The sequence below is a fragment of the Engystomops pustulosus genome, chromosome 6, assembly GCF_040894005.1.
Source record: "Engystomops pustulosus chromosome 6, aEngPut4.maternal, whole genome shotgun sequence".
NCBI classification, from domain to species: Eukaryota; Metazoa; Chordata; class Amphibia; order Anura; family Leptodactylidae; genus Engystomops; species Engystomops pustulosus.
The window spans coordinates 152,934,244-152,945,685 of NC_092416.1; the positions used below are offsets into that span (position 1 = coordinate 152,934,244).

The 11,442-nt window shown below is 44.7% G+C and overlaps 1 protein-coding gene across 7 annotated transcripts in view; it reads left to right on the plus strand.

Annotated features, from left to right (window-relative positions):
* The window catches only part of NDRG3 (NDRG family member 3), a 33,357-nt gene extending 24,830 nt beyond the window's left edge, over positions 1-8,527 (plus strand). For 5 of the 7 annotated variants that reach the window (XM_072111818.1, XM_072111819.1, XM_072111820.1 and 2 more), the window contains 7 exons: positions 22-84; positions 2,583-2,634; positions 3,740-3,787; positions 4,393-4,428; positions 5,087-5,138; positions 5,846-5,884; positions 7,207-8,527. In XM_072111818.1, the coding sequence (XP_071967919.1) occupies positions 22-84; positions 2,583-2,634; positions 3,740-3,787; positions 4,393-4,428; positions 5,087-5,138; positions 5,846-5,884; positions 7,207-7,388 (472 nt within the window). In that variant the 3' untranslated portion in view covers positions 7,389-8,527. Of the gene's footprint in view, positions 1-21; positions 85-2,582; positions 2,635-3,739; positions 3,788-4,392; positions 4,429-5,086; positions 5,139-5,845; positions 5,905-7,206 lie in introns of all 7 variants that reach the window. The other 2 variants (XM_072111825.1, XM_072111822.1) reach the window with 2 other exon arrangements.
* Positions 8,528-11,442: the final 2,915 nt, after the last annotated feature.

Sequence of the window (11,442 nt, forward strand, 5' to 3'; positions counted from 1 at the left end):
ATTTCTTTATTCCCTCGTTAGCCGCAAAGATCTGGAAATTGAAAGACCATTACTTGCTTCCCATGATTCTGAAGGCACGCTCAGGTGAGGGGCTTTCTTTTCGGTTATTTTATGCTTATATTGTGACAATGATGTATGTAGGACGTGGTGTAGCCTTTTATGTCAAACCGTGATGGCACATGGGGCTTTACACCAATAACCCCATATTTTCTGTCACTTTGTCGGGACCTTCTCTTTGTATTTGTAGACTACAACACCATGTGCCCTATGGAAGGCTGATATATTATGAAACTATTGTTTCTTTTGCTCGGTTTATGAAAGGAGTGTTAAAGGGGTTGTCCGAGTTTAAAAAAAATATATATATGTGGCCGGGAGCGGGGTTACTAAAACAATAAAGATGTACTTACCTCCCGGTGCCCTCCCGTATCCAGCGCTGCTGTCGCTCCGGTCCGGGGGCCATGGAAACAAACATGGCCGCCGGAGCAGCGCTGCATTCAGCTTCCGGCCGGATGCGACAACCTTCCGGTCCCCATACACAATGCTGTGTATAGGGACGGATAGGCGTACCCGGCCACGGCCGGCCGGAAGCTGAATCCAGCGCTGCTCCGGCGGCCATGTTTGTTTACATGGCCCCCGGAGCGACAGCAGCGCTGGATACGGGAGGGCACCGGGAGGTAAGTACATCTTTATTGTTTTAGTAACCCCGCTCCCGGCCACATATTTTTTTTGTTTTTTTAAACTCGGACAACCCCTTTAATGCTATAGAATTTCTGCCTGTCCTTTTTTGCAGGTGTCTGTTTGATCACGGATGTGATATGTGCTGTGCTATGGACTGATCACTCTGTTAGGGACAGAACTTTGTGCATTATATTGATACATGATGTACGGAGTTCAGTCCCCAGCAGAGTGATCAGTGCACGGCACATCTCACATCTGTGATCACAATCCAGTGTGAAAACCGGCCTATTTTGCATTTTTAACACCTTAATTTACTGCTGTATTGCCTCTTAACGGAGCCTTTACAGTGCTGCATCAGAAGAAGATTGCAGCCCCGACACTAACACCTGGGATCAGAAAAGCTCTCATCCTGGTGTATAACACCATAGACTTGGCAATCCTTAGTATAATGCACTGCACTATATAGAAATGATCAAGTGATCTCATGTCAGTGGCCCGTTGTGGGACAAAGTAGTAAAGTATTAAAAGTTAAAAATAATTCCCCCACCCAGACTAATTGCCCATCCCTTTAACTCCTTATCAACACGTGACATAATATTAGGTCACATGTCGGGTGCAGGTGTATGGCGAGGGCTCACGGGGTTAGCATTTGCTGCATATTGCATAAAACACCCACCAGTAAGGCCCACATTTAAATCCTGGAGGCGCGTGGGTGCCAACCTTCTTGGATTCAATCACTGCTCCTAACCCTCTTATACTGCCACACAATAGTATGGTGTTATCAATGAGACAACCTAGGGTTATAAATATCATTGAGGGTCTGAAAAATAGAAAAAAAAATTATTAAAAACCAAAAATCTAATCATCCCCAATTCTCTGGAACTCGTATAAATAGTAAAAATCATTAACATGTTGGGTATCCCCTTTCTATAAAAATATAATAATTATTATAACAGAAGATAATAAATCCAATAAAATTGCCAAAAGGCCGTACAGTGCTAAAATGGTAGCATTGAAAATGTCATCAAAAGCTGCAAAAAAATGACACCACCCACAGCTCCGTACACCAAAGTATGAAAGTTATTAGCGCCAGAAGATGGCAAAATTACGATTTTTTTTTTGTTGTTGTTTTTGTGCAGGTTTTAATTTTTGGAAATGTATGAAAACTTTATAAAAACCTATAGAAATTTGGTATCCCCTTGATAGCACAGACCCACAAAATGAAGTAGACTTATACTCTGGAATCTGTATGCCCCAAATTACGAGTGCGGACTCTCTAAGCGGATGCTTGATGATTCCTCTGAGCTGACCATGCTTTGATTATCAGGGTTCAGGGTTTATCTACACTTTCATTTAGCCTTTGTACATTCTACCAATTTCTGACACACAGAAAAAGAGAGATGAGACCTATCCATCTCTCTACTCTCTGATCTAAGACACAATGGCACACTCCAGCTCTCGCGTATAAGTCAGCTTTGCTATGTGCCCCCTTCCCTCCCTAGGATAAAGACCTTATCTTTCTGTAGATTGTACAGTAAGTTTCTGCATTCTGCCGCTTGCCGGCAGGAAGTGCCTGTGTCTGAGCTGGTCTTGTCTGCACATTGCAGTGCTCTCTGCCTCCTGCCCTTTTCCCCCTGCATTACAAGCCAAACTGTTCATGAGAAGAATCCGATCACAGTCAGAAGAATTACGGCCGTATCCAATTTTGGGATTGATAGACAGGTTGGAATTATATGAGTTGGAGCCAGAAAAATGCGGTATTTTTGTTAAAACAAGGGAATTGGAGAATGTTATTTTTGTTATCCTGGGTATATTTAACACTCTTGTCCTAGTGGAAATACCCCCTTTCAGGTGTCAGATGGTTACGGAGTTAGAGGTTAAGTGTCTAGTATTTTGTCTTGTAGGTGTCCTTCCCTGTTGGTGGTTGGGGATAGCTCTCCTGCAGTAGATGCTGTGGTAAGTGATGACCCAGGCTCGCAGTGCCGGCCACTATTCTGACCTGTAGAAAACTCTGATAAAAGAGCTTGTATGAACTGAAGTAAAAAAAAAAAATGCTACCGGGATGAAATAGAATGGCAATAAAAATGCATTCTAGTGAAGTTTCTAGACCTAAAAAAAGAGGGTATGAGACTAGGCGTCTATGGTGCCCGGTACAACCAGTGCTCACCGTTCCGTGCTGCGGCCACAAAACAGATGGAGCCTGCTCTATCTCTGCCCGGACAGCTGTGCTTCTTTCCTATGGGAAGTATATGGGTGAGCAGCTCTCGCTCCTCATCCAGCAGGCACATGTTCACGTGGGAGCAGCCTTGCCTAAATGTTGTGGCCCGGTTTGAATAAAGGTTTTATGGTTGGTTCTCTTCTGTAACCCTCATCTCCTCGGTGCTACACTCGGTAAGGCTGAGGCTCCTCACCCCCTGCAGCTATAGATACACATAGTCAGCACACTTGTTCCTGGACTGTGACCGAAGATTTACACTCCAGGGATTTTGTAGTCTGTAACCATGGAGACGCATGGCGCAGAATGTTAGGAAAGTTGCTTCCTTCTATTTAATTTTATTCTAGATGCGTCTGGGGTCAAAAACTGTCTGGAAAAGGAGGACATAGATTTTAACCCTTTCACTGCCCGGTTGGTTATACTCTTGCGATGCGTTTGATCCTACGTTAGATTTTTGCATCAAAAGTTGGGGGGGGGGGTTGCACATCAGTCACCCACACAGATACTCAAAACTTCCTTAAAATTGCCCAAACTTTTCCTCCTCCTCCCTGGATTTTGGGAAGGAGAATGTAAGGGAATAGTGTGATTCTGTGATTTCAAATGTTTTAATAGAACTTTGGCAGTGAAGGGGTTAAACTTTGAAATGGGGTTGAGGGTTCTTAATATACATGTAATTTGTAAAAAAAATAAAATTGTCTGGTTGCATAGTACAGATGTTTGGGAGTAAATTCTGCAGGTTATCAGACCATTACGATTACACAGGACTTCTGCAGGATTCTTGAGTCCATTGATTGAAATGTCTCTGTTGAACAAATGCGTCTAAACTAATCCCCTCGTGACTTGCAGGTAGAATGTAACTCCAGACTGGATCCTACCAGAACAACACTACTAAAGGTCAGTGTATTGTATGTGTCCCAAAGCTGCAGCCGCTCAAAGCCTCCTGGATCCCCCGTATTCACTGCAATACACCACAACTGCAACTCCTCTGCATAGTGATGAATGAAGCGGAGTTGTAACACCAGCACAAACCACTTGGCTCCTAACAAGTTTGAATTGCTATCAGTTGTAAGCGTGCTAAGCGATAGCAGTTTTGAGATTTCGTTTAGAAGTGGAATCAAAGTGCATGTGGGCGGGTTATGGCCCAATCGCATATGTTCTAACCAGAACCTGCTGTCTGCATTATAACATTTGCGTTTGCATAGAAACCCATGTGTGACTGGGCCGTGGCACGCCCCCAGTGCACTTGGGTTCTGCTTCTAAACGGAAGCATAGCGATACGCGGGACATCACCCCAAGAGGCGCATTAGTGCTGCAGTATGGAAATTCTCACCGGGTCGCCCAAGCATAGATTTCGGCCAGTGTTTACTAATATTCTGGTACAGGTTGTAGTAAATTTCGCCTGGCCACGTCATGCAAACACACACACACACACACACACACACACACACACACTTTTTTTTTTTTATGGCTTTTACTAATGCTTTGCTCTGGTGTTTCAGATGGCAGATTGCGGAGGGTTACCACAAGCGGTGCAGGTTGGTATTGGCTATTTTATCAGTTTATTTTAGACCGGACTGTGATTAAATTAAACACAATACTATAGAGACTGTAAACTACCCTGCTCCCTGCTGTGTATCCAAGTTTTACAGCATATTCACTGGATATAGCATAAATGTCTTTAGAGATACAGGTTCTAACTATAAGGCTCCAAGCACGCAGGCGTAAAACTTGTTTGTAGAATTAAAGGGGTCGCTCCGTGAGCTCTGTTATTGGGGCTCATACACACTGCTGTGGTTTCCAGGCATCTGTATGTGATCCGACTGCCTGAGCCACAAATTTGTAGGTTTGTGAGTTATTAGGGGAAGACCTTGCACACCAGTGTCACAGGCCACCATGAGCACATTATTTGTGGGCCCAGGTAGTAAAACCCATACTATTATCAGAACTGAGCGCTCCTGCCCTAATGAATGTAGCGGTGACAGTACGTGTGAGTCTCATGAATTACCCAGACATATGTATGGAAAAGCTGAACGCTTGGGCTCCTGTCTTAGGTTGCGGGAATCGCATCTGTTACTAGAATTGTTACTCTTCTTGGAATTGGTACTACTGATATACTGAGTCTGTTACAAATTACTTCTTACTAATAAACAATTGACTATTGGGTATTATTGTACTATTTCTTCCATTCTCCAGCCTGGAAAACTGGCAGAAGCCCTGAAATATTTTGTCCAAGGAATGGGATACAGTAAGTACCAACATATTTGCTGTACTTTGTCATGTTGGCGATCAAATTTTAAAGGGGTTGTTTAGTTTGGGGAAGACCATGTTATTTTCTTCCATTATCAGTCCTATCCATGGGTAGTGTATGGAATTACAGCTCTTATCTTCTGATCTGCTGCTGTATTACACACAGGTTATGGTTGGCTGCTGATGGAAGAAGGCACTGAAGTCATGATAACGCCTTTAAGACAGATGCTCATATAATAGTTATATGGCCTAGGGTTTTAAAATTTTCTGTCTTGGACCTTTGCTCATCGCTCCAGGTCCTGTCTTTCACCTGGTCCCTCTCCATACGCAGTCCCTGCCAGCAGCCATTGGTTGATGCAGCAGCATTTGCTGTCAAGACAAACCAAAAAGTGGAGACTAGTGATATATATATATCTCTCTCTATCTATCTATCCCATTGGAGAGTTTACATTTTAACAATTTTTGCTGCACTTCTCGCCCTGTTCTTGGTTCTGCTGAAATCTCCATAGCCGGGTCCGACCTGATCGCTCTTGGGAAATGCTGCTGTCACAGGGACTGTTTTACCTGGACCACTTGTAGCCACCTGAATAAACCCTTTTGGGATTATGGCTATAACCTCACAATGCATATGGTGGCCTGACGTGTGATTCTTGTTCTCCTAACATATTTCTGTGTGCCCTCTCCTCTCGTTGTCTGTCCCTGCAGTTCCGTACGTTCAGCTCAGTCACTTGAGCAGTGAATCAGGTATCTAGAGCAGCGAGAAGGTGGTTGTTGCTCCTGTATATTGCACTAGGTTATGACGTGTGCTATGCTGGTGGATGGACGTCTATGACGTTGTGTTATGTTACTGTACAATGGCTTGGCATGTTGGTGTTTATAGACTGTAAGTGCATGGTGCATGACAACGTTTCCAGTATGTGCTTTGTCTGTCTTAAAGTTTCCTGGTTTTGTATAACTTGGGCACCTTGTACGCGAACGTATGCTCCCTTAGGCATATAGCAGTGTGCAGGAGAGGAGAGCGCTCCTCACCCCTCTCCTCTCTATCCGCCAGCAGCCGCCCAACTCTGTCACCGCGGGGTGCGAGAGGGTGCGCTCACCGCACTGTGATCGGGTGCCATGGTCCATGGATGCAGCCGCAACGTTTATATGCAAGGATCCTTAAAGGAATTGTAAAAAATGTACAATCTATCCATTTATCTATATAAATGCTGCGGATGCTTAAAGGACAGCAAAATTGCACTACAAAAGATGACTTATATAGGTGTGGATGTCTGGCAGGTAAACGTCTTGCAAAAAGATCAGAGCCGGTGTAAAAGAAGCAAAAATCATCTTGGGAAGTTCAGGTTCTCCCAATACAAGGCACAGGACCAGCCTTGGCTTGCGATTGGTTGAGTAGTCCCTTCCTGTGCGAGACGGACCGTCAATTTAGAAATTGGGCAGCTTTTCGATAAAATGGGTTGTATCAAGTTATCGAGTTGCTCTGTGAGGGTCCGACTGCTGGGAACAGGGGTCTCGCTCACACGAATGATTGAAAGCTTAAACCTATGCTCTTCCTGACACTCTATTCAATGCTAAAGGAGCGTCAGAAATGACAGAGCACAGCGCTCAGGTATCTCTGATGCTTCTATGCTATTTTATAGATGAGCGGATTGAATGCTTGTGCTGCTGCTCCAGTGTCAGGATTCCTGGGGGTCCTCCTCTCAATGGATGAGCTCTGCAGTCGTACCCTCACCAATCGGCTTGTCATCCCCTGAGCCTTTTGTGATGCTTTTCCCTGCCCAGAGTTGTTGTAGGCTGCAGCTGTCCAGGTTATGTGCTGGATCTTGTCAGGTTAATGCCCCAAGGGGGACACCGATGTTTCCAAGATTATATTGGCGCACTCTCTGTAGCCATAATTCAGAAGCGGGGACATTATCAGTTATACAAGACCTGGGATCCCTTTAATGTGACATCTCAGACTCAAAATGCATCCAGTCCGATCTGTTTTTGTTTCAGACAATAAACTGGAAGCTTCCTATGGTTGGATTTACACAATTTCTACCTGATTGATCTTTGTTTCCTTCCAGTGGCAACATCCAGTATGACCAGACTCGTCCGCTCTCGTACCCACTCCGCCTCCAGCAGCGGCTCCACCGAGGTCCCCCGCAGCCGCTCCCAAACCAGCAACGCCACCCTGGACTCCACACCAGGCTCCGCCATGACCAATGACCTCCACGGGGCTCCTCAGACTATTGAGTTATCTTGCTAGATGGCGTCACCCACCCGCCTGCTGTACTATGGACCCATGATGCAGACCTGCACCCGGAGCGGCTCTGGATATCCCCTTCCCATGAATCCATCACCATGTAACTTGTGCATGAACAGTTCTGTATCCTTCAGATTAGTCTGATCCCTCTTTCTTTCTCTAACTGCAGTAATCCTCTCCTTTGTATCATTCCCGGAGTTTAGTTGTGGTTGGACTGTTTTTGTGACACGCTGAATCTCACGTGTTTTTTGTTCTATAGACGACATGGGTTCACTTTTTTATCTTTTGTCTTTACACCTATAACACAAGGATAATTTTTTTTTTTTCTTGGAGAAAAATCTGTTAGTGTGGTTCTCTCTCGATTTTCCTGTGGTGTAATGACGGTCAATGCACTTATTGTACTGCTCTATGGTGTAGGGACAGACACTGCCAATCTATCGTATAAGCTAAGCTGAGCCTTCACCAGAGACCTAAAGGGATCTTCTAACCTGGGAACACGACGGACGTGGGCGGCGAGCTCCAGACTCTTGGCGTTTTAACCATTTCCCCAGTTTTTGTTGTGTTTTGTGTATTTGTTTTGCCTTTGAATTTACAGTAATTTATAGATGTCCTATATACAAAGCCAAGATTATGTATAATTTCCCATTCCAATAAGATATGGCACCCAAAGCTATGTTTCTTAAAAGGTATTGCCATACAGTGTCTGTATTCATTCAAAGTGGCATACACTGCCCATAGGCAAGTGCGGCACTCGCAGATGTTATATTAGGGCTCCTTCAGACACGTGCCCGTATTCGATCATGTCAGATAACAAGTGAATGTGAAAAACATGTGGGTCCAAAACCGGACTGCACATGGATATCACACGTATGTAGTTTTGGGGACACGCCCATCTGAATGAGTCTTCATAGCTCTGTTTTTCTTCCTGAAATCCTACACTATCCAATTGTTTATTCCCAAATTCTCATCTGTACTCACATCTCTGATTGGCTGAGGCTGAGACACCCCATTGTCGATTTTTAATCATGGATTTACAGGAGGAATAACAGAGGGAGTGACCCAATTGCAGAGATGCTTCACATTTATTTCAAGGATCTGCTAAAACAGACTCCGGAGTGGTGATAGGTGTGTAAGGTGGTATTTAATAAAATAAGTATAAAAAAAAATAAAGTATATATTAATATGGAGGATTTATCCTGGTGCAGACCTATTTATTAAGTTAAAGTCCACTAGCGAGACCTTCATCCAGTCGATGGGAGCCCTATAAGGTGTAGGGGGTATGATGATAAATTGCAGTGTTTACTCTATAAGAAAGCAATATATGGATATAGTTCGGCCTTAAATATATCACAAGGATAGTAGATTATATATTGGCTAAACAGGTATTGGGTCCAGTAGATCGTATAGAGATATATCTATATACAGAGCGGAAACGGTCAGTTGTTCTAATACCAAAAATACTATAGAGTTTCTAGTGAAATGCTGCCAGTGCTGGGTTTCTAGAAGCCGCAGCTACTGCTTCCTCATCCACATCTCAGCGGCTCGGCTCCCGTAGAATGTAGCGTCCATCATGTAGTCCTCATCCGTTTCAGTTTTGTATCTTTAGATCTGTGCCTGCACCTCTCATGAGCGCCCCCATGTGGGTTACAGATGGACATGACTGTTTTGTGCCTAGTCACCTTTTTAGCCAGCAGTAGTGATACTTATAAAAGGGATTGTTACTACTTTCTATCTTATTAGCGGACCTATATTATATATTTTTCCTGTAGTTGGGCGAGAATGTAGACTGGAGTATATATAGAACGGTTCTAATAGTTTTCTGCTGTTGAAATAAAAAGCTTTGTCATTCTAATGGACGATGTTCTTACTAATAAAGAAAACTGCAATGTGCCCCCTGTGTGTGTGGTGTCTCCTGTAGATGAAGGGTCCACAGCTCCAATATAATCATCGATCTAATCTCACAAACAAGCACATCCAGATATAGCAAGATACCCCATCTTGTATTGGGTTACAACACATGACACCACAGAAAATAAAGCAATGGAAACCCTTCAAAACATGTAAACTGGTCAGGAGACCCTTAGGCTAAATTCACACTGCCGTGAGCCCGCCGCACCGTAGTACGGCGGGCACACGGCAGCGCGGGGAGAGGAGGAGGAGGTGAGCGCAGCTCACCCCCGCCCCTCTCCATAGAAACTAATGGCGCACGGCGCCGTAATACGGGGAAAGATAGGACATGTCCTATCTTTCCCCGGGCTACGGAGCGGTACGGTGCCGCACGTGTGCTGCACCGTACCGCTCCCGTACAGGGCCGTGAGCCCATAGGAGTGTATGGGGGACGTATATCGGCCATATATACGTCCCCCATACTGTAGTGTGAATGTAGCCTTAAAGGAAACCTACCATTTAGAATGGCAGGGGTAAGCTGTAAGTACCGGGCACCAGCTCAGGGTGAGCTGGTGCCGGTACTTACTTTCGTTAGTGTTATAAACCGCGGTATCGCGGTTTTAACACTTTTTAAACTTTAGAGCAGAAGGGGCTTCGGCGCTGCGCGTGACCATGCACGCGCAACATCTCCGATATTTCCTATGTAGGCGCACGATCGTGAGTGTTAAAAAGTGTTAAAACCGCGGTTTATAACACTAACGAAAGTAAGTACCGGCACCAGCTCACCCTGAGCTGGTGCTCGGTACTTACAGCTTACACCAACCATTCTAAATGGTAGGTTTCCTTTAAGTGTGGCAAATACCACTTAAATGAAATCTTGCCCCCCCCCCCCCCCAAACTAAATACAGGTTTGTGAAAACGCCCCAGAAAGGCAGAAATTGAGATTGTGAGGACATGTGTGGACATGAGGTGCCTCAGAACTACATGTCAAGTTTATGGTTTCCCCATTTCAATTTCTGACTTTCTGGGGTGTCTTCATGACCCTGTATTTAGTTTTGGTGGTGAGACTTCAATGAAAGGTGAGGAAACCTCTCACCAATGAGCCAAGTACCACTCAAATGAAGATTCCTTTCTAGATAATGCCTTACATACCAGTGAGTGTGATGCATCCAATTTGCAGGGTGCGCTGAAGGGACAGTGTGGCTCGAACACTGAGAACCGAACCTGAAATGACCATGCTGGGTTCAGTAGTGAAGCTTTGTACCATGTTTGACCTCATGCGCACATCCAAATCTCCCCCTTTCAGTATTACAGACCGCAAAACATTGTTGTGCGACCGTAGGTGATTCGTATCTGTAAAAATAAAAATGGTTTGGGTGCTTATGGGAACCATCCGCAAATGTGTACAGCTCACAAACCTTTGTAGGTAATCTGTAAAAAAAAAAAAAAAAAAAAAAACACACTACATTTCCCTAGACTTCTGTGGGAATGAGCAGGTCAAGATCCGGAAAATGATAGGACATGTACTATATTTTGCATACCGGTACACAGATGCCAAACAGTGAGGAGGTATATACGGGATTAATTTAGAGAACCAGATTTTACATTAAAGGAAACCTACCACTTGAAGTGGCAGGTTTCCGATGGCAATACCAGCTGGGTGAGCTGGTGCCGGAGCTTATTTTAGTTAGTGTTTTAAACCGCGGTATCGCGGTTTAAAACACTTTTGAAACTTTATAGCCGGCGCAGGCAGGTACGCGCTCGGCGCTTACCATGCGCGCGGCTCTCATTCACTTCCTATGTAGCTGCGCGCACGGTAAGCGCCGAGCGCGTACCTGCCTGCGCCGGCTATAAAGTTTAAAAAGTGTTTTAAACCACGATACCGCGGTTTAAAACACTAACTAAAATAAGCTCCGGCACCAGCTCACCCTGAGCTGGTGCCCGGTATTGCCATCGGAAACCTGCCACTACAAGTGGTAGGTTTCCTTTAAAGTCTATGGGGCTGTGTTCCAGCTGCCTTAGGGTGATGCCAAACGTTCCTGTTTTGATTCGGTTTTGTAACAAAATCAAGGTGCACTGGGATGGCTTGTGGACGATCGCGTATACGTTTCTCTGCAAACGCATGCGATCGCCAATCGGCGCCTGGTGTCTCGCATTTACACAATTCAAG